The sequence below is a fragment of the Bombus terrestris genome, chromosome 9 (assembly GCF_910591885.1).
Source record: "Bombus terrestris chromosome 9, iyBomTerr1.2, whole genome shotgun sequence".
Taxonomy (NCBI): Eukaryota; Metazoa; Arthropoda; class Insecta; order Hymenoptera; family Apidae; genus Bombus; species Bombus terrestris.
The window spans coordinates 12,754,182-12,777,196 of NC_063277.1; the positions used below are offsets into that span (position 1 = coordinate 12,754,182).

Genomic DNA, 23,015 nt, shown 5'->3' on the forward strand with positions numbered 1-23,015 from the left:
AATATTATTTTTGAAACAAATGGTTTTTATAAATGATTTTTATTAACAAATTATTATAAATATATAATATAATTAATCAAAATACTCTTTGTACTACAATACATTTTCCTTCTTACTCTCTTCTTCTTCCTTGTCATATAGTATTCTTATTTCTCTTAATAAAGTGGATATATTTCTACCCATTTTAGCAGAAATTGGAATAATTGGTAAATTTATTTTTTGTTTTAGTATTTCCAACTTTTCCTATAATTATATAGTTAGCTATATTATGGTAATATTCATTTTTTAAATAATATTAATTAAAGAAAACAATATCTGACCATTGCTCCTGGTAAATCTATCTTATTTGCTGCAATAAGATGTAATCGTTTATTTAGTTGTACATTAAATTCTGTGATTTCGTATTTTAAAGTTTCAAAATCTTTCCATGGTTCATCAGCGGCAACATCGAGAATAAATAATAAAATCTTACAACGTTCTGCATGTTTAAGAAATTGTATGCCAAGTCCTCTATTTTTATGAGAGTCAGGTATAAGACCCGGTAAATCAGCCACTTGGGAATTAACAAATTTATTATTAAAAGAATAATACGAATGAAATATTGATTAATTGATTACATTACGTTACCAACCTGTAATTTGCTCATAATCATCATACAATATGATTCCTAAATGAGGTTTCAATGTCGTAAATTGATATGCTGCAACTTTTGGTCTAGCTCTAGATATTGCCCTTAGTAATGTACTTTTACCTGCATTTGGAAATCCAATCTAATACAAACATTTGAATTGTTGTTAGCTTTTAATTAAATTTTAAGAGATCAATCAGAATATTAATATAGCTTTTACTTACTAATCCTACATGTGCCATACTACTTATTTCTAACACATACTGTAAATCTTCTCCATCTGCACCATATTCACTTATATGTGGAGATTGTCGTACATCTGATTTAAAAAATGCATTCCCATGACCACCAGCACCACCTCGTGCAGCAATAAACATCATTCCTTCTTGATTTAAGTCAGCTATTATGCTTCCTTTCATATTGCGTATTATGGTACCTATAGGAACAGGTACTACAGTATGCTTGGCATTTTTTCCAAAACAACTTTTATTATAGCCTTTTTCTCCATCTTCAGCTTTGAGAACAGAACTTATATGTGAAAGGTCTCTAACATACATTGATGTCTGCAACATTTGAAGTATACATATTTCAAATATTTCAAATATTATTAATTCTATTTATCTTCAATCTGTTTTAACAAATTATTCAATTTTTACCTCAAAAATTATATGACCACCATGTCCCCCATCTCCACCATCTGGCCCAGCATTCTCATTTGACCATAATTGTAAAAAAGATATTTCTCCATCTCCACCTTTTCCTCCAATTGTTCTTACCTAAATATTGATGTAAGTAAATATTTGTAAATATTAAGCACAAATTAAAGAAAAATTATTTAACTTCATACTTGCTTCAAATCAAGGATACTTCTATCTGCGTCATTCTTTGCTCTTGGTTTTATACTACGTAATGGTTTGGGAACATTCTTTTGTTCTATAAATCTTTTAAAAGTACAAAATGATTTAAGTATGTTTTTATTTATATCTTTATATTCTTTAATATTTATTGTAACGGTATATAAAATACTTCGTTTCCACAAATTTTTATGTAAGATTAGATTCCTTATTTGATGAATATAATACATCTGAAAATAAAATCACAATTTTAAATATAAATAAATAGGAATTTATTAAATTGTGTATTACATCGATTTGTACTTTTTATATATGTACATTTTACATATGTAATAACATTATCTTCCAACCACAACATTTAAATTATTTTCCAAAATATTTGTTATTAAATTTTGGTGTATATTAATAACTCTTTCTCTATATAAAGGTAAATGATTAGATTTATAACTTATTCTATAAGTTCTTTTTTCTACTTTTTCTTCTGATTCATATAACTTTAAAAAATTAACATCATTTATAATATGTCCTGCATGATTATATAACACAACATAAAATTTAATTGGATTAAATTGTTCCTTAACACCAAAAGTTATATCAAATGCATATGTACGAGTATCTATATTAGTTGCATTTATATGAGATATGTTTGTAATTTGACTTATATCTTTCCATGAAAAATTATTACTATTGCATTTTAGAATGTTTATTTTCTTTTTAGGTGCAATGTTCTTAGCAGTTGGTGGTTTAGATTTTATAAATATATGAGTTAAAGCCCCAGCAGAATGAAATTGTTTGTTCAAACTGCGATATCCAGTTACTATATAACTTTGAAAAGATGACCATACAAATGGTTCAATTGCTGTTAGTACAAAATTTCCATGTGCTGCCATTTCTATGATTTTCCATGAATCATCCCAACGTCTTGGTGGGTTGTCAATAGCTGTACCACCTTGGCCATTGCATAAAGTAACTAATACTTGACCATTGCTTTTTAATATCTCTGATGCACTTATAAAGAATTGTCTTAATAACTCCCTATTTTTTTCTATTCGCATTTTACCACCAACATGAGGGAAGTTAAAAATAATTTTGTTAAATAATTTTGTTTTTAATATTGGATATTCTTTTAAATTTGTTGCATCAACACCTAATAATACATGAACTCCTGAAAAGAAAAGCATAGAATTTTTATCTATAATTAATTATATTAAAGAATATAAAGAAAAAATATTAATCTTTTTCAAAAAAATACCAACCATTGCTTTTTAAATATTCTATGTTTTTCTTTCCAAGCTCTTGATCAACATTAGCTTCGTAACATGTTGCAGTAATATTAATTTTTAAATTGAGATGGAACAGTGCAACAGAAAATGAAAAATTGCCTTCTCCAACTAGGAGTATACAATCATTTTCATTGAATATAGTAACTTTCATGATTTTGGTAAATCAAGGTAATAGAATTATTATATTGTATAATCACTATTAAAATAATGTATTTAAATCTCTCTTAAAGGCATATTTACTAACTCTTAAAACACGAAAACACGACTAACCTCATATGAATAGTGTAACAATGATGTACTAAACGTGATTTACTAGTTTATTGCTTATAATTATGGTAATATACATATTAAGCTAATTAGAAAGCTTAATAAATGAGCAAATGAATTTTTAAATAATTTTAATAAGATTAATAACATTAAATATTATCATACTCGAATTTAAAAATGAGAAGAAAATTTAAGATATGACATACACTATGTCTAACGAGACGAGACAATAAACGCAAACAAAATATGGTTGTTGCGGATGCGGTTATTGGCTGCCGACTAGTAATATTTGAATGTCATATACTTATAAATTTAAGATCACTCTCACAATGCTATTTCCATATTTATAAATGTGGATTGTGTGAAATATATACAATGCACTTCTGTAATTTTCTGAATTTCATGTACTAATGAAAGTCAATGAAAAATGCAATAATTACTAATGTTTTACATTATAACTTAATTTAATTACATTAAAGGTTGATATGTGTAACCTAAGTTTATATAAAGAAATTAATAAATTATATTAATATTTTTAAGTTTGTTATTAATATATACATAAAAATGAACAAAAATTTCTAAAGGATACATCTAAATTTGTTTTAACTTTATTCCATTAATAGTTTCACGTATTTTATTACTGGTACAAATGTTTACTAATAATTTTTATTTCCCTGTTACACATATTATCATAAAACTTAAAAATTACTCCAATTGTAGTATAATCTCTAATACATATATATATTGAATTATTTTTTTTATATTAGTTATTATCGAACACATATAAATAACATTGATTAAAATCTAAGCAATATAGATATATATTGTATATATGAAATTACAGATATTTTTATGTGATATTATGTATATATATCGGATATTGTGTTAATTCATTGTGGAAGTAATTTAAAATAAATCTTGCATTTTTCTGATATCTTTTTTGGCTTACAAACGAAAGTTTGTGACATAATAGTACGACGAATGAATGAAACTATTTTTGTACGATACTTCGATGAGTGTGTTACAAAATTAGCATCATGAATTCACTGTATGATTCCGTTTTTGCATACAATAAATATTAATTCACGGAGCGTTAGATTTCTCAGAAAGATTTGAAATAAATGAATCTATTCATGATTACTTAATTGATATTATTTACTAAATAAGAAATAGAAAATTCATAGAGATTCTTGGAAGATATTCATGACTTATTAAGGCTGTTGATATTTGAAAAAATTCAAGTCGACTTACATCGACTTAACATCCTGTTGTATTTATTATAACATTTACGTACTATAATTAATTAAATTCAAGCGTATTAAATTTTACATCATTTACTAGTATTTTTATATGACTATAAATATATAATACTATAAAAATGAAATTCACAACCTAATAAAAAAGTACTTCAGTGAAAAATTGAAGTGTATGCAAATACTTCTTGTAACCACTGTATATGTATATGTACTTACAGATACATGTATGTACATTCTACGGATCATAATATTATCTTTTTTGTACTTATGCTTATCATGATTGTATATATCATAGCATACAAGTCTGCGAATAACCGATATGTAGTCAATCAGTAGCAAAAAATATTAACTAGTGGTTTTTCATTGTGACACACATTATACACTGTGCATTGTACCTTGAGAATCTATGTATCATGTCGTCACGGTTATACCCTCGGCACGCATAGCCGATTCAGTGTCTTTTGAAGCTAAGGAAAATCTAGACCGATCACACACTGTATTACTAAATTTTAATAGTAAGTTATACGAAGCATAATATCTGAATCATTATTCATAAGGCCATAAGAATAGCTTATTGTTTACCGGAAATATTACCATTTTGTAACATAGTAACCATAGCAAATATTTTATAATATCTTTGCATATTTTGCTAATTGATAAGTAGGATATTTCAAATTTAATAAAATTTATTTGATACAAAATTTAATATATGAAACATTTTATTGTATAATAGTAAAAATTTAACTACAATAGGAAACTAATTTTAGATTAGAGGAAAAAATTATTACATGTATAATCATAAATAATGCATAAGTAATGAAAATTAACACAAATTTATAAAGTAAACAAATAAATAAATATTTCTTACAAATTTCTCAATACATATCAAAACATCCAGTCAGACAAAACGCGCGCGTACAAAGAAAAAAGGAAATAAATTTAAAGGTTTGTCGTTCAACGTAATTATAAAGAGTTGAAGGTTAAATTAGGAGGATTAAATTAGATTAACTTATGTAAGAATATCCGATCGTTCGATGTTAATTATACTTACATATAAAATTAACTTCCATAAATGATAGGTATATATAATAATTCTATTTTTTTAAGTCTTTAGATCAATTTTAATATCAAATATAAATTATATATAATACAGAAAATATAAAGCAACAATTTTTGCTTTCATAATGATGAATGATGAATGCTGATAAAATAAAGAAGTATTACATAATTGCAGGAAATCTAACTTTTGTGAAAATTGAACGATGTTACCTTCCTTTTATCTTACAGATTAGTTTCTAGGTACTGATAACACTTAAATAGCAACTCACCTATACGTTTGCACGCGCACCAATGAAACTGTGTTGTTATCTCATATTCACATTACGGAGGTCCAATGATTCAACATTTATTGTTAAATTACGTAGCGCAAATCACGAATGAATACTATTGAAACGTTTCCGCTATTGACTTTCAATACTTAGAAAATGAACGTACGTTCATTGCTTCTTTAATAGCATAATAAAACCGATGTGAAGAAAGGGAAACACTTTTTGTTCCTCTATGATTGACAACCGCCCCTTGTGCATACATAACGTGCTTATCACGGTTAAGAATTTATGTCAACCGAAGTTTCGCACTTCTGAGTTTATTTTGGCATTATTGTAACTTGGCAACTAGACTGGTCGTACAAGGCTAAAAGAAGAACTCAACCTCAAACAGATAAATTACAAACAAAATTTTATTAAATATCATAAAATAGTGCAGATTATATTAAAAAAAAAAAAAAAAAAAACTAATGGAAAAGAAGTTAAAATTCATGTTAACGACACTGCTTTGTTGTAATGGTCATCTAACTCTTCATATTTAAATTCATTCGGTAAGTACATAAATCAATGTTTTTATATAATTATAGATAGATCGCGAGCTTGATACCTTGTATAAGAAATTGGTTTAACGACGAAAATTAATCGATTGCTTTCGATAGAAAATCGATAATTTTCTATCAAACTAATATAAAATTTATTTAACAATTTCGATATCGAAAATTACTATTATAATATGGTTGTTATTACACATAATAGTATATTATCGTCTGTTCTATTATCTATTACGTGATCACGGACCTACATACATCCGTGATATAACTCATGAAAAACTTAGAAGCTAGTCATTCTCGGTCGATTTCCTTTTAAATAAAGTATGAGTATTTTGTGAAACATCATGTGTACCAGTCCCCAAAGGACGTTCAGGTCACATTAGACTTGAAACTTAACAACTTGCTGTCGAAGGTTATGCCTTATAAATTCTTTGTTTTTAACAAATATAATGTACAACACAAATACACAATTATATATATATATACATAAGTATGGTATTATAAGGTTATTAGTATGTGATTATTTATTATAAATTTATTGTTTATATTATAATTGTAATAAATTTTAATTTTCATATAAAGAGAATTTTAAGACCGCGTTACAATTGATATCAAAATTAATAATTGAAAACTTCAATCGTAATATTGAATTTGTAGATAACTGTGATATTTAAGGACATGCGTAAGAGTTTAAACATTCATATCAACGATTACACACCCAATTGTACAGATTCAAGTTAATTAACAAATATACATTTAGTAATGTAAAAATGTTGTATGATACACGTACACTAATAATCATGACATATTGCATACTTGATCGATGACGTATACATACACCACATGCATTTCTATAGCTCCTAATTTACGTGCGTCTTGCATACTATATTTTAAGTAGTTATAAAGTAAATCTCATAAGCGTGTACAGCTAATGAGTCATAAAACAATATGCTAAAGAAAATAATTTTTAAATTCATATTTTTAGTAAGGTAAAATTACATATATACAAACAAATTAGTAATATTTACATCTTCAATGATGAAAAGCTCAAGAAAAAAAGTGTATATATGCATAATAATTAAACCGCGTATTTTTATGCAAAATCCATATTATTAAAAATATAATTAAAAATACAGAAGATCGGTAAGAAATTGCTTTACCTACAGAGTACTATACAAAGTACTTTGAATATTTTATATATTTTTTCATATTATGTGCATTCTGTGTAATTTCGCACTTTCAAATTTTATATAAATGCATAAAAATCCACAGTCTAATAGTAATGTAGGATTAACATAATAATACACGTAATAATAAGGTTACGAGGAATGCAATGACGATTTAATCAAGTAGAACAACGCGTATGCGTATGTATATTCGAAATAACGATGTGAATGAAAATACGAGCGCAACAAATTATCCCACCTCAACTCAACGGAACTCTTCTTATGTCTAGAAGTGGTAACATCAGGGAGGGTAACCGCATGACGGCGCCACGAGAGCGTCGCGACGCGAGCTACGGTCGTCAGGCGGCGCCGGTCGTTCGTCACGAAACGAGGCGGGGTTGCAGGAGAAGTTCTCGTATGAAAGAAGGAAAGAGTCAGAGACAGAGGCAAATCGCGTGACGTGAACTCGAGTAAAAGAGAAAGAATCGAGAAGAATCGGGTGAACAGAACGGTATAAGGTGTAAGGCATACACTGCGAAACTAGCGCCTCCGTTTGTACGCTCTATTCGTTATTTTCGTACCTTTCGGCTTATGAAAAAGAGAAAACCACGGATCCCCGGAATTAAATGCCAACTTGTGTCAACGTATATCTCCTCGATTCTCTCGTCAATTACTCCCATCTTTCTTTTCTCTTTATGCACACACTCTCTCGTTCTTTGCTACCTTCAATTTTATGTCCTTATACTAGTGTTTGTCATTCACGAAAATACACAAACTCCCAAACCTGTTACTACCAGTTCTCTGTGGTGATATCACGGTGTAGCAACATCAAAGTTGACGACGAAAAAGAAGAAAAATTTTGTGTATGAAATTTATACATGACTGCATATGAACATCATGCGTGCTTTCTTTACATATGTACGTGTTATATCGTTACGAGGTACGATAGTGTCTCGTTGTAGGTCTCTTGTGACCCTATCAGTGACTAATTGAGTGTGCAAATTCAGCAACTTTATGGCTGGACAATGAGTCGACCAAGATAACGACCGCATACAGAAACATCAAGGAATCCTCTAAATTCTACGAGGATTCTCTATCGCTGTCTCTGTTCTTATCGCCTCTCTTATGGGTATGCTCTACCTGATGTTTATTTCCATTCGAAATTTCATTTTACCATGAATTTCAATGTTTTATTTTGAAACTTCAAATTATGATATCATCTGTCGATGTTTGCTTGTATATTATTTAGTGTTACCTACACCTTTAATTACAAATACACGTGTCGTGCGCGTGTAGTGTACGCATAGAGCGCAAATCTATCGTGTGCGTAACCATGCTCGCCGGTTTAGAATATCGTGTGTGCAAAATTTCTGAGAAATGAATGAACAACGAGATATCAAGTTTCATGTTTGCAAAGATATATACAACGGAGTATATAACAATTTGTTTATTATAATTTATAATGTAATGTTAAATTCAATTTTGTTAAAATATCACGGCTAATAAATGTTGTTAGTTTTGAACGAGTGTATATGCAAAATATTTATTCATTCGAAATTTTGTATGATCGAACTGTCAAATTTTTACTTGTATATTCGTAAACATAGACGATTAACTAATTAAGCGATGACATATTATTTATTAGAAAGACACTTTAACTGAATTTATTAGTCAATTAATTTTTTATAATTCATTTTTGTCCTAGATGTTCAATTTTTCGAATTTCTAAATTTTCTATATGTATGGGTATAAGATAAGATAAATTAATAATGTCACATGACACAAAGTAGCTCTTGAATTATTTCGATTAGTCGGTACACGCATATTAAAAATGTGACTAAAAGTGGACTCGATACATTATCAAAATTATTTTTTAAGTTCGTGTAAAAGCGAAATTAACCTACTTTGCCGATACCTTCATACAAACGGGGATTATATTGTTATTATTCTACAGCTTAGATATTTATAAATTGTTATCATCATTTTTCTTGAAAGATAACGCGTGATAGCATTTATTGCAACAAATATTGTAATTAAACGCTTTAAATTTTTTCGATAAAGCGATATCTTCGAAAATATATTTATATTAATATAATTAAACGATTGATGGATATTTATTACAAGCATAAAATAATGCAACAATTGTTATAATTCACTTGCATTAATAAAACGAAGAAAATTATTATAAATGTTGTTTGAGCAATTATTAGATTTTTCAGAAATTATTTTAATCGATATTATTACTATTAATTTCTTAGTAATAATATCTTATTTAAAAAACAAATATAAAATCATTGAATTAAAGTAATTCACAATTATAGTAATAAGTTAAGTCGAAAATGTTCAATACAATAAGTTCTGTAGCTTATTATTATGTTACAACGTTTCTTTTGTGAATTATTATTATTATTGAAGTCTTCCCAAGTATCTTAGTTGTCAGATAGTATACCGATAAAAATCTGTTAAATTAGATATAAAAAACGTTATCCGTTAAGGAAAGTTCGATATTTGCTGTTGTTGCTTTCAATACTTTATCATAAAATGTTTGTTTTGATTGTTCAAATTGTCATTGAAATGAAAAATTTTCGCATGTTAAGATAATCATATTAGTAAAATATCATATATTAAATATGTAATTTTTAGTATTTTTTGTATTTTTCTGTATTTTTATTAATAATCCAGCATGATATAAAGTTTATACTAGAAAATATTTCCATGAATTAAAATCATATGCAATCTTTTTTTTAATTATGTATATCAGAATAAAAATTATTTATTGTAATAATAATTGTTATTTTGTGTGTTTCTTGTAGTACAAATTTCGTCGAATGAGGCTTCAGATCCAAAGAATCCAGAACGAAATTGGAAGAAACGTAGAACAACAACAAAGCTGTAAATCCAATATATAAATGGTATAATGACCGCAGTAGAGAAAATTGTACAAGAATCAGATGGATCAAACAATAGATGATGAGAAACTACATCAAATGATGCGTAACACGTTATGGCAGTTTCTACATACAAAATTCAAAAGATCGTCCATATTTTGTAAGAATCCACTCGATAGAGTATAAATCCTTTATACGAATATATAGAAACGCATCGCTGCCTTTTGAGTAACCGATTCAAAGAGACATCGCAATGTCGAAAAACGCGCAACCGTTACGAAGCAAGACCGACTCGTAAAAAGAAAAAAAGACACGTTAGGATTTCCATTATTCAAGAAATATTCAAGATAATTACGATATTAAGTATGGATGAGATAAAGGTAGCGAATTTGGGCCAAGCGGCATCAGCCGCGTGCTCGATGGCTACGAATTTCTTGGCGCCAGTGAAAACCGAACGGCAGATCTACGAGAATTCGATGCTCGAGGACGATCCCAATGCCAATTCGGTGGTCTCAACTTCACAAGAGGACAGAACTGTACCAAGATGGGGTCCTAATCACAAGGGTGCTCAAGAATTAGCAAATCTCTATAGTACTGGTAATAATTTTAATAATTAATTTTTTTCACACGTAGACATTTTCAGCGATACTTCGATATTTATTAATATTTAAAACAATTTTGAATATATATTATATATAAAAATACATTCGGTGGATTCAATTAATAATTTCATTATATTTAATATCAAATCTTGGAAAAGTATACATTAGCGGCACGTGTAAATACATTATATGTTTTCTGATTTTAATACTTGCCAAAATACTAACTATATATCGGTCGCACCTTGGAATTCTCGAATGTGAACTAAAATAAAGGGCAATCTAACAATACATATCTTTGTATCTATACAATAATTATAAAATCATTATTATGATACCACTCTCATATGTAAAAATTTTTTACATTTTGTAGTTAGAATAGTACACTGTCCAAGTTTCGGTGATTAACGATGATTGATGATAATGTTTTTATTGCAGGGAAAAGAACGCAAGAGTGCATTTGTGTAGGCATCTGCATTACTCTCATCGTAGTTAATTCGATATTTATCCTCGTTAGATTACGATTAGAAAATTTGAGCTCGATAGCGATAGCAGCATTTTGTGGCATCGTTACGGCAGATTTTGGATCTGGATTAGTACATTGGGCTGCTGACACATGGGGCTCTGTGGAGCTTCCAGTTCTTGGAAAGGTAAATTGCAGAAAACCATTGCACAAAATATACTTATTTACAGGTTTAAGATTAATGTTTTCGTTGAACGATGAAAGTTATTAATAGATCATATCTATATATATTTATATATATGCATTTAAAAAATTGTTATATATAATTGTTATATATTGTTATATATATATGTATGTATGTATGTATGTATGTGTACTTCCAGAATTTTTTAAGACCATTTCGAGAGCACCACATTGATCCAACTAGCATAACAAGGCATGATTTTATAGAAACTAATGGTGACAATTTCATGGTCACAATTCCATTCCTTTACAAATTAACATGGGATTTCTTAACTCTCCCAGAATCAGAGATACAACAAAAATTTGTTTGGACCTGTTATTGGTTTCTACTTGCAATTTTTGTGGCAATGACTAATCAGGTAATTGAATATAATTTGTCGATATATATATCAGATAACTTCTTATATTTAAGAAACAAAGTGCAAATTTTATATAAACTTCTTCAATTCTATCAAATTTAGTATTACCAGAGTGGCATAGTAGCAATAACATAAAAGATTTTTTCCAGATACATAAATGGTCACATACATATTTTGGATTACCTTCCTGGGTTGTTTGGTTACAAGAACACAGAATTATATTGCCTAGGAAACATCATCGTGTGCATCATGTTGCACCACATGAAACTTATTTCTGTATTACTACTGGATGGTTAAATTGGCCATTAGAACAACTTCGGTTTTGGTACATTCTAGAAACTGTAATCGAAAAAGCTACTGGCTGTAAACCTAGGGCGGATGATTTGAAATGGGCACAAAAACGATCTTGAGAATTAATGTATTTTATTGTTTTATGCATTTTCACGGATAAAAAAAAAATTTAGCAAAAAATGAAATTTTCCATGAACTTTAACTTCATGAAAAAATATAGAGAAAAATTTTGAATAGAACATGCTGAAAGGAAACTTAAATCTATACTGTATTTTTTTTTTTTTTTCTTATATTTAGCACTACGAGGCCTTTCCTACAAAATAGATAGCGTGATTAAAGACATTTAGTATTACTTAAATATGCTTTTGAAGTTTACACATTTATAATATATATAAATGCAATAATATAAATATATATGTATATACATTACATAAGAGAAATGTGAGTATGAAATCATGTTTGTGTAAGTATAAATTATGAATTAACAATTGGCCTGATGAATTAAGCAATTCATACGTTTATGCACCGCACAATCATTACATAAGTAGCACAAATTTGAAGCAAAGAGTATTAATTTAACATTTTATATAATAATTTATAAAGTATTAAGACTACAATCACAAAATACTGCAGTACATTGTGAATGAGAAGTGTCGTGTATTATATTTAAATTTTAAACACAATGTCCAGTGGCTATGAAATGAAACTGAGTGTTAAAAATAAAATGCATTGATATACACATGTATATAAGTATACATGTGTATATATGTGCATACTATATGTATTTGTATACATGTATACATATTTATGAATTAATTTAAAATTGTCGCTTACATTTGTTCGCGCATAAATCTAAACAGTGTAATTTTAAAGGAAAGATATAATTTAAATTAATTAATATGCTAATTTATAATAGCCTAAACTGCTGTTTAAGTACAATCAATTTCCCTGAACCCCAGAAAATTTTTGAAGTACTAAAATTTAATAAAAGGCATTGATTTATAAAAACTTATTACTAAAAATGAATATTGTCAATTTAACTATTACCTATCTACGTAAATAATTTAATATCTTTTGTGTCTAGAAGAAAACCAAATTAGCTATTGTTCATTAATAAATCTATATACATGTTTTTATATATTACATTGTGTTCATAATCATTCAAGTCGGCAATTTGATCTTAATCTTGATTTAAAAAGTTCGTCTACATTGTACACAGTCTGAGCTAAGATTTACTTAACAATATTATGAAACAATATATAAATAGTATAAAAGAAATAAAACATTGTTTATAAATTGAATGACGTCTTTGTTTAGTATAAAAATGATACTTTTTTTGCTGATTATATTTCTTAGCTCGTGACAAATAATTCAACAGACATAAAAATTGTAAGGTGCTAAATATAAGTACAAGTTTTAGGTTCAGGGACCAATAAAAGAGTTAATTGCTCTTTGCAGCAGTTTTCTAAATTGGTTTGACTTGGATAGAGTATACTGATACTTAAGTAGTAAGTGGAATCTTCATAAATACATATTATTAAAATTACGATAATTAACTTAATTTTTATACACATTTTTTTATTGACTACTATTTTGAAGGGCTTGTGACTTTCAGTATACTTTATGCAGAGCTTGACCATAATGTATGTTCCTTACAAGCAAATTATTAGTAATGTCTTTTAAAGAAAATGATATTAGAGGACATTACGTTTATTATAAATATCGTACTTGTTATTGTTGTTGTTATTGTTATAGAAGAAAAGAAGTATAAACTTTTAACAAACTTGTCAAATAGCAATGCGTGCCAGGACTGATGCTTTTTTTAAATATAGATCTATTTAATAGTTACCTAATAACAACACAAAGCAAAATGAAATACAAAAATTATATTTTTGGCTAATAACTTAATTTTCTATGCAATATATATTTATGTCATTACTATTAATGCAAACTTTAATTACCTTTTGCGATATATAGTTTTTTAAAGATGAATTTTGAAATATGAGAATAGAACTGTACATTGTGTCGCCCATATATGAAAATGAGAGAAAATGAAAAAATGGAGATTCATTATTTTACCATGAATGATTTGAGCGTTTAGTTATATATACCACTTGAATGTTAATTTGGAATTACAACTCACCATTCATCACAACGAAAAAAGAAAGACTACTGAAACATAAAACGTTATATATAAAGGCAGCATAGATGTATGATAATTACATAACTATTTTATTAATTTAATGATCGATATCGCAACACGAAATATTTTGATTAAAATAAAGTGTCTCGTTTTCACATTCCATAAGTCTAATTATGTGAACATATTTATTGCATCAATATTCAATGAATTGAATATGTAGATATTTATTTACATTATATTTAATAACAATACCAAAAAATTAATGTTAATTTATGAAATAGTTCATTTGAACAATTCCTACATAGATTTATACAATTTTAATAACAGTCAATATAGGATCAGCCTTATAACATAAAAACAAAGAATATTTTATTGAAAAATAATCTTAAGCTTTAGTATTTTGAGGCTGCATTCACTTTAGAAGTTAGTCTCTATTTTAAACAGTACATAGTACATAAGAAATTTACGCAAAATAAACTGAATTGAACGCTATAATAAATTTAAATACATTGTAAGAACTACTAGTATTAATAATTTTGACTTTTCAGCAGCACATTTAGATGTAAATATATGTTATTAAGCTTAAATTTATAAAAGAGAAATATATAACGCATAGTTCAAACGAAAAATGAAATAAAGGCTGTAAATATATTGAATTTGATACATAAAGAACATTTATATCTAATTCTAATTGCAAAAATGCACATACCTATTTTCATATGATTATAAATTGAACACTTTTAATGGAATTACATTGTATCATTATTGAACACAATCTTTCACATTCAGTTTTTTAATATTTTTAATAACTGATTTTTCGAAGAAGAAATAACAAAATGTAATTTCAACAAATATGCGTACATACATTCTGTTTTGCTCGATTTCGTGTAATAAAACTGTATTTAAAATTTATTTTATTTATTAAATTTATTATATTAAAAATACACCATGCAATAGACTAAAACTGTTCTATTAATTTTTACGAATTACAATTGAATTATAAAAATACAAAAGACAAATTATTACTCTTAATTTTTTATATTTTTCGAAAAGCTGCTTCGCGATAAACAGAAATGTATGTATGTGTATATATGTAATATATATTCTAATATTGCAAATGTACATGAAATGCAATCAAAATAATAGAGCATCCAAAATTTCAAAAATATGCTTATATGCAATTTTCTGGCTACAGTAACATGTATAAATAGCGACTGAAACTGGAATTTGCATTTGCCTTATCTGCATGTGTTTAGTTAAAAAATCTTCTCTTAATGAGATGGTAAATAAATAAATGAGGATAAGATAAACAATGTATGAAGTTCATAATCAACTATAAAAAAAACAAGCCTTACATAAGTTAGAAATAGCATTGTTCCATCATTAATATATAATGGTATCTCTGAAAATGTCAGAGTGATAGTTCAGTAACTTTACAAAAGCCTGAATTAATATTTTATACTAATGTTCTAAAGAAAAGAACATGCATCTCGTTTGATTATGACTTTGCAACGTTAGAATTTTTCATCTTTATGCTGTTATTAAAGTGTAAACATAAAGGAGAATATTATTATAATGATATTAAAGAATGTGACTCTCTAATAAAAACATTATCTTGTGATAATAAAAATTTTATATGTTTATAAATTATATAGCAAAACTGCACACTAGGATTTAAATATTCATTGATGTCTGATAAACTTTTTAAATACTAATATATTGTATTACAAAACTTTATCCTGCAAAAAGAAGCAAATAATTGCTTAATAAATAACAAAATATTCATATATATTTGTGTCTTGCTGTCATTTTATATTTTTATTTCAGTGATACATCTTTTTCCAATTAATTAGTAAGTTTTTAACGATAAATTATATCTAATAAACATTTCAAAATCTATACAAGTTTACCAATCCTAAATGATATATTACACATTTAATATTTAGCACGCATCTTATCAATAAAAATTTACTTTGAGAAATAACAAAAGAATTATTTAAAAATATGTAAAAACAAATATAAAAATAATTTATAAAAATGCTTAATTAATATTTTATTTTTATAAATTAAACACAATTATTGGATTCTAATTGTGAATTATTACATTCTATATAAATTGAGTTATTTATATTATAATTACAAATTGAAGGATAGAAATTACATTGCTTTGATAAATATTTTTTGCGTACTTATTATAATATTTTATTAAGTAATTCATATACGTAATACTATACCATAACTAAGGTAAAATATAATTAGACAATGGATTTTTATTCATTTTTTGTAAAGTTAATTAAACAAATGAAATCTCAGTAGAAATTTATTTCTTCCACTGAATATCATAATAAGTTCTACACTTCGGACATTTTGTATATTTTTTGCATAATATGTGCAATATGTGCATTTTTGCAATTTTAAATTTCCTATAAATGCATAAAAATTCATTGTCTAAATATAACATCTCACATCCAATATATAATAAAAAAAGACGACTAAGAAAAATATTAATTTCACATTATCGTGATAACAAATTTAATTAGTTAAATAACACTTCTCGTAACTACTATTTGAAGGAAAAAGTTTTAATTTAACAATTAGGGATTTAAATAAATTTCAAATTCGCTGTTCCTTCTGATAAAACAGTTTCTTAGGAGGCGGGCGTTACATCGACGTCAACGCAGATCGATAGCTTTACTCACGGTATGAATCTACAGTATCTTGAGAACAGTTCACGGTAATTCGTCATCCATTTCTCTAAACAGTTGGCAGAATTTGTGCGTGCGGTGTGCGCTAGTCTGCCGACGGCGTCCGTTCGTAGGAAAGAGAGAAGACATTGGAAGGAGCCCTTTTGTCAAATTAAAGGAAATCAAGTTCGGATTGAGAAGTAACTCTGATAGTCAAATAAAAGAGAAATCAAGAAAGTCCGGAGGTTAACAAGGTGATAGTTGAGCTGCGTTTTGGATTCTTTGACCTCTTGAACTCCCCGCGAGTTTTTTCTTCCCGCGAGGTGAATAACAGTGGTACATACACGAACCCCTGACCCCTCCGCTGAAGCTTCGCGCCTCGGCGCCTAGACTATATCAGAAGAAAGGAAAAAGAAATTGCGGAAGCGGGGAGGTTAAGAGGACGGCACGAAAGGGAGAACGCGCCGTCCATCACCATGAAGCTCGTTGACCACGTGGTGAGGAGCTTCAAGGTGGCCAAGGTTTTCCGTGAAAATTCCGATCGCATAAATAGCATCGATTTTTCACCAAACGGGGATACTTTGATCTCCTGCTCGGAAGATGACCAGATCGTGATATATGACTGTGAGAAAGGCACTCAGGTGCGTACAGTCAATTCCAAGAAATATGGTGTGGATTTAATCCATTTCACCCATGCAAAGAATACTGCGATACACAGCAGTACAAAAATTGATGACACTATCCGCTATCTAAGCTTGCATGACAATAAGTATATCAGATATTTCCCAGGTCATAGCAAGAAAGTTGTATCGTTATGTATCAGCCCTATAGAAGATACATTTCTTTCTGGGTCTTTAGATAAATCATTAAGACTATGGGACTTACGTTCTCCTAATTGTCATGGTGTTATGAATGTTTCGGGACGTCCAGTTGCTGCATATGATCCAGAGGGTCTGATTTTCGCAGCAGGTGTCAATTCAGAATTCTTGAAGCTATATGATCTACGCAGTTTCGACAAAGGGCCATTTGTTACATTTAAATTATCTCAAGAGAAGGAATGTGATTGGACAGGACTAAAGTTTAGTAGAGATGGTAAAACCATTTTGATCTCTACAAATGGCAGCACAATCCGTTTGATTGATGCCTTTCATGGTACTCCGCTACAAACATTTGCTGGTTATTTGAACAACAAAGGAATTGCAATTGAAGCCAGCTTTAGTCCTGATTCACAGTTTGTATTTAGTGGATCCACAGATGGGAGAGTGCATGTATGGAATGCTGAAACTGGATACAAAGTTTGTGTGCTTAATGGAGATCACCCTGCACCAGTTCAGTGTATTCAATTTAATCCTAAGTACATGATGTTAGCATCTGCCTGTACCAATATGGCATTTTGGTTGCCTACTGTTGACGAAAGTGCATAAAATCAATGCATCAAATACTGGGCAATGCTTGCTAGAATTTACCTAATTTTGTGCAAGAAGGAACTGAAAATGACATCGGTTCAAGGAAGGAATAACAACAGTTCTTGGGTATTTCAAATGAGCAGAAATTGCATTTACATTATGTACAAGGTTAACTAACCGACGTATGAGACGCCGGTGCTGGAACAAACCCAAGAAGCAGAAAAAATGGCTACAATATCCAGGAAATTGGCCCGCTTGGCTCATTGGCTTGCTTTGAGTATGTCATGCATGGTTTATGTATTTTGCCATCTTCATCTTCATCGTCATATACTCTGTGGCGCGATGAACGTGACCATCATAATACCTTGTCAATATTTAAAAATCGTGATACACCATCACTTCTCTTATTTCTCAAAGTATGCTACAAATATTGCTAGTATTTGGATATGTCATCTTGTGTACATAATTCCTTCTTGTGTACCTGTGTGTAGTAACAATACAGAATTATCTATACCATACAAACATTTGAACAGTTTGACCATACTTTGGCAAAACCAGTAACTTCAATAATTATTTTGATTCACTGCACTAAAAAAGAAATTAACATATATTATATTACCAATAGAATGTATTTGTATAGATTTTTTAATTCAAACATTTTGATGTTATTCACTTGAAATAAGTTTGTACAGCACAAAAAAAGAAAAAAGAATGATAATTTTTTTTATTAATATTTCGAAAACAAATCGAATCCATATCTACTATATGAAATTTTACATTTTATTCTATGATATATAATTGGTTGAAGAATTGTAGTCGCTGATATCGCGCATGGAGAAATTGTTGTAATCATTGCATTAACACATATCTCAACAAATTGTTTCATTAATTAAATTTGCTAGTGATCGTCCGAAATCAGGGATATTTTTCGTAACCTCATTATGAACGGCCGTTCACTTGAAATTCAATGATTATACGACCTCGTTGCGCGCAAGAACGATAGGATATCGAGCTTATTTATTATGCGCAATAAACATGTGAAATGTCTTAAATAGACACTTTGTTGACGGCAGTAAAATATCTCGTGTTTCTACTACTTCCATGCGATAAAGGTATAATAATTCTGAAAGTATACTGCCAACGTTGGCACTTATGTTATTGTATATGTATTATTCTAGATATGGTATCGTTTTTAATCTACATGCGTGGAACCGGCGGGCCGGGTGAGAAAACATTCGATGATGGTAGGAAGTGCAGTTAAGTCTAATCATTTTCACACAGTAGTTCGGTAAATTTTAATGTTTACATCTATGCGATAAAGCATTTTACTATAAGCCTACAGGTGCATTGGAATGAACAGGCAGCATTTTATTACAAATTAAAAAAGAGAAAAAGATAAAAAAGAAGAAAAAAAGTTCGACAATCCATCCTTTTAATATGATATAATTGTAGTTAAATGGCTGTTTCGTTTCATTCTATACGTATGTAAGTCCATACTTAATAAATGATCAAAATTGTATTGTTTGCTTAGGATAAAAAACTGGAGATATCGCGAAAACCGCGTCGAAAAGAATATCACACAAAATTGTATGACTACATATTTACAACACTGCTCGTGCACATTCTGTCTGTTCGATTATATAGCCCTGCCTTCATCATACGTGTATATATCATTATATCCACAGTGTCCTCTAGAATTTCTAGATGTTTTCCTTAACATACCTTATGCAAGAGTAGATGATTGTACTATTCTATACGAAAAAAACGCATACGTATGCGTAACATGTATGATTGTGTTGCATATTTGCGTATTGTCTATTGATTCTACAACGGTGTATGAGTGCGTGTACGAATGTCTCTTTGTATGTAATGTGTTCGCTTGTATATCTTCGAGGTCGGCGAGCTCTTGAATGCATTACTTGTGCGCCAATGCACGAGAGTACGCCACATCTTGTAAAATAGTATTTTTCTAAGTGGCGAAACAGTGTACGCAAAGATTGCGGTCTACGTCGAACATGCGAAAACGAAGAAATACGATTGTTATTTAAAAACGTGTATTGCGCGTAATTAACAAAAAAGAAGACGAATATACGCCGAATTTAATGAATTAGATCGAAGCAAAGATTTCATAGGGCACCCGAAAGATAGACTCAAAGAAATCAAATCGTTTTGAAAGTACCACGATCGATCCACGTATATAGATTAAAATACTTTCATACTGCCAACTATAATTGAATAAATCCAAGCCCATGCCAAGAATAATCTCGAATACGAATTTCTGTAAATCGTTCAACATGCGAAACACTGTGTTCCCAAACGGAAAAAACGACAACTTGTATATATTCTGGCAAGTTAACGACATTATCTAATCGATAAATTTACGTTCTTCCGTGAGCGGAGACGCGGAAATTGATCATTGATCGATTAGATTTTTCAGTGGTTATAAGTCCACAATTTGTTTCCACGTTTAAAGCGTCAGTTAGGGGCATAAATAAACGATTCTTTTTTCCTGAGATTGTATAAATCCTCGTAAAGTTGTATATATAAAAACAAAATAATATGATATTTTTTTTATAAACATCAGTCTTCATTTAGTGATTGTATATTTACATTCTATTGCCCACAACGAGGATACACAATCTATAAAAAAGAAGATAATATTGTACGAGCCAAGAACTTTTTATTGTTAAACTATTTAGTTTAATTTTTGTCATATTTAACTATTTGAATGAAGTAAAAGAAATATTTCTAAACTATACAATATTACTCATTTATGCCTCTGCTATGACCGTCGATTTATGCGGCCACTTAACATAGGGATTTAGAACTGAATTAAGATTAGGTGTATATTGTGTCAATCGAATGAATCTTAACAATTAAGAGAGCATTTTATTAAAACGCACTTAAAAAAAAGAAAGAAGACGCAAAAGTAAACAAAAGATACTAAATGTGATGATTCATTGAAGTAATTAATCTATGTTTAATTCTATATTTAGAAACATTTATTTTGAAACGTTCTAGTTTTAGAGAGATTTCTAAGTTCCTACGTTAAGTTTTGGTAATGGGATAACAGTCGACATGCGTGTTTTGTAGATGAAATGTAGTCATATTCAGTACTAATTTTTAATTGAATTTTACGTTATTCTGCGTAAGAGTTAAGCCGATTAATTAACACGTTATACGTAATAGTGCATTATAGATTCTTAGAGAACTAGGAACATACGAAAACAAACGTGTTGTCATTATAAAATGGAAATTTCTGTTATGAGACTGCATCTTCTTCCAATGATGAGTTAAAATATGCACACCTTTAACGTTTACATTTTAGCAGGAAATTAACTTTGGAAACTTTCTTTTTTTTATATCGGTCTGAAACATTTAAACGATTAACGATATTGAATTATTCTTGAATACTTCGAACATGTATTGTGCATAGTAAATATGAAGAGATATATTATTTTAATATTTAGTATACAATATTTAGTATATTATATTAAAAGAGAAAATCTTTTTACTTCCATATTATATGAAAATTGCAATAAAAATTGTAATATGAATTCATTTTCTGTAAAGAAAGAAAGAAAATGTTTTGTGATCGCATTTACCTATGTTCCAGTTCGCTAAGTCGAAACGACAATTAACACAGAATGATGAAATTTTCTTTCACTTTAAATGTAACAACATATCAGCGTGTTTATTAGGGAATTTTTATTGAACGAACATATTTTTAAGCGTAACTCACAGAAAAGAATCTTTGATGACAATGTTCAATTTATATATAACATTTATTACGCAGATAAAAGTTTTTTTTTTTTAATCAATTTAAATAGAACGCGTGAAAGATTACTAAGAAAAACAAATTCTAATAAAACACTTTTTTTGTACATTAAAATTTGGTCTTATCATTTTATTTCTATGCTGATTTCTATTAACCGTTTTTAGAAACATAAATAAATCCTAACATAGAAAAACACAATTTCACATTTCTGTTGTATGTATACTTTGTATATTATTTTATTGATGGCTGATCATGTCTATGTTACTTTGCAAAATCGTTAACAGTATGATAATGTTGAATAGCAATTTTAATCGCTAAAATTACGTAACACGTATGTTAATGTAACATAATTACATCTCTGCAGTAAAATCGATAGAATTTTTAGTAATTAAAGCTGTGCAAATATTGCTTAATATGGTATACGTGTAATTCCCTTTTTCATGCAATAAATTTATCACTTATGATATATAGCTGTTGAGTATACATTTTGTTCAGACATAGTAAATATAAAGATGAGCTATTAATTTTTATACTTTTGAATGCAGCATCAATCATATTTTTTGTTATGCTAAAATTATTTTCATTGTTTTGTGATACTATTATTTCTTCGCAATATTTATAACAATATAAAAATGCGATATAAACGGGTGTATTATGATTTACAGTAATTACAACATTCATAGATATTGTAAATTATAAGGCAGATTCTTATGAAATAAATTTAAATAAAATGGATAATACTTTGGAATTGAATTTTATTCTACTTAAAATAAAATTGTTTCTAAATATTTTTGTACAAAATTGATGTTATAAAGTAATATATGAATACTT

At 28.5% G+C, this 23,015-nt stretch overlaps 3 protein-coding genes across 11 annotated transcripts; 2 read left to right on the forward strand and 1 right to left on the reverse strand.

Moving 5' to 3' along the window:
* Window positions 1–20: 20 nt before the first annotated feature.
* Window positions 21–5,752, reverse strand: LOC100647030 (mitochondrial ribosome-associated GTPase 2). 5 transcript variants are annotated; one of them, XM_048408865.1, is made up of 9 exons: window positions 2,739–3,228; window positions 1,801–2,647; window positions 1,476–1,712; window positions 1,285–1,404; window positions 853–1,191; window positions 632–770; window positions 473–553; window positions 321–349; window positions 21–243 (listed from the first exon to the last, which is right to left on the reverse strand). In XM_048408865.1, exons 3-9 carry the CDS (start codon window positions 1,710–1,712, stop codon window positions 94–96), a joined length of 1,095 nt encoding a protein of 364 aa, XP_048264822.1. In that variant the 5' UTR covers window positions 1,801–2,647; window positions 2,739–3,228; the 3' UTR covers window positions 21–93. The 5 variants fall into 5 exon arrangements, with proteins under 5 accessions (XP_048264822.1, XP_048264821.1, XP_020720313.1 ...); XM_048408864.1 differs by having other exon boundaries at window positions 321–553; window positions 2,739–2,961; window positions 3,036–3,199; XM_020864654.2 differs by having other exon boundaries at window positions 321–553.
* Window positions 4,502–16,105, forward strand: LOC100651925 (plasmanylethanolamine desaturase). 4 transcript variants are annotated; one of them, XM_048408866.1, is made up of 7 exons: window positions 6,050–6,164; window positions 7,621–8,193; window positions 8,293–8,459; window positions 10,144–10,815; window positions 11,256–11,467; window positions 11,664–11,882; window positions 12,032–16,105. In XM_048408866.1, the coding sequence occupies exons 4-7, from the start codon at window positions 10,584–10,586 to the stop codon at window positions 12,290–12,292; spliced, it is 924 nt and encodes a 307-aa protein (XP_048264823.1). In that variant the 5' UTR covers window positions 6,050–6,164; window positions 7,621–8,193; window positions 8,293–8,459; window positions 10,144–10,583; the 3' UTR covers window positions 12,293–16,105. The 4 variants fall into 4 exon arrangements, with proteins under 4 accessions (XP_012167099.1, XP_012167098.1, XP_048264823.1 ...); XM_012311709.3 differs by lacking the exons at window positions 6,050–6,164; window positions 7,621–8,193; window positions 8,293–8,459 and adding an exon at window positions 4,502–4,803; XM_012311708.2 differs by lacking the exons at window positions 7,621–8,193; window positions 8,293–8,459 and having other exon boundaries at window positions 6,034–6,164.
* Window positions 16,106–17,046: 941 nt separating this feature from the next.
* Window positions 17,047–22,932, forward strand: LOC100651686 (WD repeat-containing protein 82). Of its 2 annotated transcripts, XR_007225179.1 has the most exons (2): window positions 17,047–19,518; window positions 19,585–22,932. XR_007225179.1 is itself a non-coding variant. In XM_012311705.3 (1 exon), the coding sequence occupies exon 1, from the start codon at window positions 17,477–17,479 to the stop codon at window positions 18,422–18,424; it is 948 nt and encodes a 315-aa protein (XP_012167095.1). In that variant the 5' UTR covers window positions 17,047–17,476; the 3' UTR covers window positions 18,425–22,932. The 2 variants fall into 2 exon arrangements, 1 of the variants encoding a protein (XP_012167095.1); XM_012311705.3 differs by having other exon boundaries at window positions 17,047–22,932.
* The last annotated feature ends 83 nt before the right edge of the window (window positions 22,933–23,015 follow it).